This window comes from Daktulosphaira vitifoliae, unplaced genomic scaffold, assembly GCF_025091365.1.
Source record: "Daktulosphaira vitifoliae isolate Bord-2020 unplaced genomic scaffold, ASM2509136v1 Scaffold_3, whole genome shotgun sequence".
In the NCBI taxonomy this organism is placed as follows: Eukaryota; Metazoa; Arthropoda; class Insecta; order Hemiptera; family Phylloxeridae; genus Daktulosphaira; species Daktulosphaira vitifoliae.
In genome coordinates, this window is record NW_026099574.1 from 34,519,929 (window position 1) to 34,524,134 (window position 4,206).

Here is a 4,206-nt window from a genome sequence, read left to right on the forward strand (position 1 = left end):
AAGTATCCAATGGTATATCATTATTTAGTTAATAAGTTAATTTAGCATTTAATTAAACAATGATGACTTTGAACTATAAACGAAAATCATCAAAATACCAAGTTATCTTATTTTAATATCCATGTTACTTTTATTTACAATATTATCATGTTTATTAGCTGCAACTATTTTTTTTAGTTTACTTATATTTTCTTTGTCTGCTGTACTAAAATTGAATTGTCTATTTTTTTAATACGCTACTAAAGCTTTTCGATGTCATCTAGGGCGGATGATGTATGTGCAATTGTTTAATTAAAAAAGAACGATGAAATAAAATAAAAAGAGTATGCTTTACGCGTATTCGAACAGTATTTATATAATATTTTATTTAACAACTATAAGAGAACAATGTAATATTTGACTAATTTAATTTATTAAATTCAAAATTACTTATAAAACTTGGTCACTTATCAAATTACTTGACTAAATTCAATATTTACAGGCAAGTATAGATGTAATTTAATATCGTTATTCTTAAAAAATAGCTATATTAATTCATTAAACACAAAATTACAAATTTAAACCAACCTTTAAACATTTATATTACGTTTAGTTTATTGATTTGTTTCTTTTTAATAACCATTAAGTAACGATAGACCTTGAAAGTTATTGTTGTAGACTACTTTATTTTCGGTAAAGAAGTTTCTTTTCTAAATTAGTCTATTAAACCTAGGTCAGTAGATATTATTAGGAAATGTCTCTAGTATTTCTGTATTATTTATTACCATTACTCAAGACACAATTTGTAGATTACATTTCAATGTTTAAAAAATAGACATCATATTATTCATTATATTAGTATCATATTATTCAAACGGTCATATTGAATTATGTACTTAAAATTACAAAACACATGAAGAACTATTGTATCAAAATCATTTGTTGGCCATACTACAAAGAATCAAAAATAAGTAGTAAAACAAAGAATCAACTGAGTGAATAAAAATTCAATTGCGGAACACTCGAAAGGGTATTTTAATTGAATAGGAAAGTTATAGAAAAATATGTACTCGCATAGAAGTTGGCAAATAGGCACACTTGCTACTTAAGTGCACGGGGTTAATATGAGCATTAAATAAAATTACATAATTCTAGAATAGTGATTTCCTGTATCTACTATTTGTATAACTTGTTTCAAAACCCTAGCGCCCCATTATTCCACGGTCAACACAAGGGATTTGTTGTTAACATACTTAACAATTTTCTATGAGCCTAACTCGTATTTATAAGCACAACTCTCGAAGCTATTGTAGTCGGATTCATTACGATAGCATGACATTTTTTTTTTTAGATACAACAATTTAAATAAAGCCATTTCTATATTTAGACATTTATCATTCTTAAACGCATAACTCATTTAAATTTATTTGTGATAAAAAGAGTACATTATAAGACATATTATAGTTTTTTGTGTGGCTTCACCATTTTTACCTAATTGATATTCAAAATGCAAACCACTTGTACACAATAATAATGGTCCAAAATTTTAAGGCAATTGTGACACTGACACGATAACATCATTAGACCAGACGTTAGTCAACAGTTTCTACACTATAGCCGTAGGTACCATCAGACTCGATGCGATAACAGTTGACGGCTGCGGCTATTATGGCTTTGCTCGTTGTATTTTTTATCCAACGTAACTTTCACTTGTTACATTAAATAACATTACCTTCGGAAGATCAGAGGGGGTTTACCGACTATGTAGGCCACTCCGTATAGACGTTCAGCTCCGTCGTGCAGGGGGGAGCGACGCATGCGAAGGACGCCGGTACTGTGTGAAACTGACAAACATTACTGTACAGCAGTCGATCATATTCTTTGGTGAGTTTTTTTTTTTTGAAATTTGTAATATGGCTTACAAAATTTCAAGTTTTTAACTAAATTATTGATGATAATATGCTTTGAATCCGATAATACCTCAACCATCAACAATGGATTCTGGATTAACGCGTTTCGCTTTATTGATTGTCCTTTTCTTGTTGTTGACTGGTGATATAACAAGTATGCTTAGAAGTTTTTTGGACGAATCTGGATATAGTAAATCTACTACAAAAACAAACTTAGCTACTAAAGGAACAAACGAAGAAGCAAATTCAGACATAGAATCTTTAGGCAAGTACAAAATTTAATTTATTGTCTAACAAAGATTATACTTTCTATTGTCTGACAGACCTTGAAAGGCTTAAATAAATGAGTTAAGAAAAAACCCTTGGTACTCATGACCAAATTGACTAAAATATTTAATAAAACCATTAAAAAAGATTTTTTTTATAAGTTAATTGTTAATTAATAATCAATGTTTAAGCTATAAAATACTAAAACTTATATGCAAATTTTCTTAATTATCTATAAAATTGTTTTATAAATTAAGCCTTATAAACTATAGTTAATCACATATAAGACTTTTGTTTATGATTTCTATATGATAAGTGTTTAATCACTAAATTAATTTACTGATAACAAATTAATTATATTTTATATGATAACTAACATTAGAGGTATTCGAAAAGTAAACGAATTATGATTATACAAATTAATGTTTAAATACTAAATTTAACAAATTTTTACATAACTTTAACCAAACATTTGGATGCAATTTGTTTCATTACACAACTTTCAGATTTTGTAAAAGAAGTAGAAAACCGGTTTCACAAAATCTGAAACCACTTTTATCGACAGACTTTAATGGTGTAATTTACTACATACATTTTATTTACATTCTACTGTTACACAATATTTTTTCTCGTTAAGATTCTATTGTAAAAATTTGAAACAATTTGTTGATATTTTCAGCTAAATCTTACTCAAACAGAGTAAAGTTGATTAACATAATCAAGGAATCTTGCCTACCGAAACTGATTTGTGAACTGACGGCATCATCTAATAGAGATTCATTGACAGAATCTGAAAGATATCTATTGACACTGATAAGGTAATAATAATTAATACTGACAACAATCGAAAATACAAAGAAAAATATTTAAAAACTTTATTGTACCGCACAAAGTAAGTTTATCGAAGCTACATTTACACAAAAAATAATAAGATATTTTGTCAAATAATGAAAAAATACCAAGATAACGTTTTTTTAAACTATTTTTATTTACTTGAAGCAATCAATTTGTGATAAATAATGTGATTCGCAGACCGATAGAATGTTTCTTTCTTTTTATTCAGATTCTTTAGTATCCAAAAAACATACTAAAAAACGTTTCTATGCAGTCATATTCAGCAATACTCTCACTCTCATTTTTAAACCCATTAATATGCTAAAGAGCACTATAATTACTAGTTATTTTATCCTACTCAATAGACCATAGCCTAAGGTGCACACGAGCGTTCAACTCTTTCTGTTGTCACCCGTACTTCTCTTCCTTTTTCCGTTTCACAGCGCTCGTCTGAGAAGACCGTCGTGAAAACGTATACAAATGATTTTAGTTTTAATGCGTTTGGAAACGGTAAGAGTTACGGTTCATAAAACGTATTGGTGCACTTAGTAAACGGATTTTATTCAACGAATACGAACGAAACTGTGGAAATCATAAATCGCAAAATCCAAAAAGTATTATTTACGACTCAGAAAAAGTCAAAAAAAAAAAACTCATGTACATTATTATGCGAAAATAAATCTTTTCTGTCGTCGACTTCCCCGCTATATTTTCAATACTCTATAATAATAATAATTGCTTATTTCCAACATTCTTTCTTGTCGTAGCCGAATAATATGCAAATGGTGTACAATGTACTGGCACCTCCCTAACAGCTTTGGCGGTATGCTCAGCTTATATATGTATTTTTATAATATTGAGCGCATGAAAAGAAATCGTACGGATCTAAACGAAATAAAGTTAAAAAGTATTTATTTTATTATTATGATAATTTCGATAGCAAGTTTTCTACATCACGTGTAACGAAAATAATGTTATTTTTATTATTATATTTGATGAATGGGACTGCCACGGTAATTGATGCACATTAATACCAAGCGCTACTCAGCAATAAAAAAAATGCACTGTAGTAAATCTCGCTACATTTGGATACGTTTTTAACTATATCGATTACTTTAATGTATCGGAATAATATAAAACCTCATTTGATCTATATCATAAATTAATATGTGATCTCTTTTTAGATATTGCGAATTTTTATTCATCTTGGATTAAT

At 28.3% G+C, this 4,206-nt stretch overlaps 1 protein-coding gene across 1 annotated transcript in view; it reads left to right on the forward strand.

The window, feature by feature from the left end:
* The first annotated feature begins 1,771 nt into the window (after positions 1–1,771).
* Positions 1,772–4,206, forward strand: part of LOC126900389 (uncharacterized) — a 5,157-nt gene continuing 2,722 nt past the window's right edge. The window contains exons 1-2 of the mRNA XM_050676067.1: positions 1,772–2,154; positions 2,836–2,974. Of these exons, the coding sequence (XP_050532024.1) occupies positions 1,974–2,154; positions 2,836–2,974 (320 nt within the window). The 5' untranslated portion in view covers positions 1,772–1,973. The remainder of the gene's footprint in view (positions 2,155–2,835; positions 2,975–4,206) is intronic.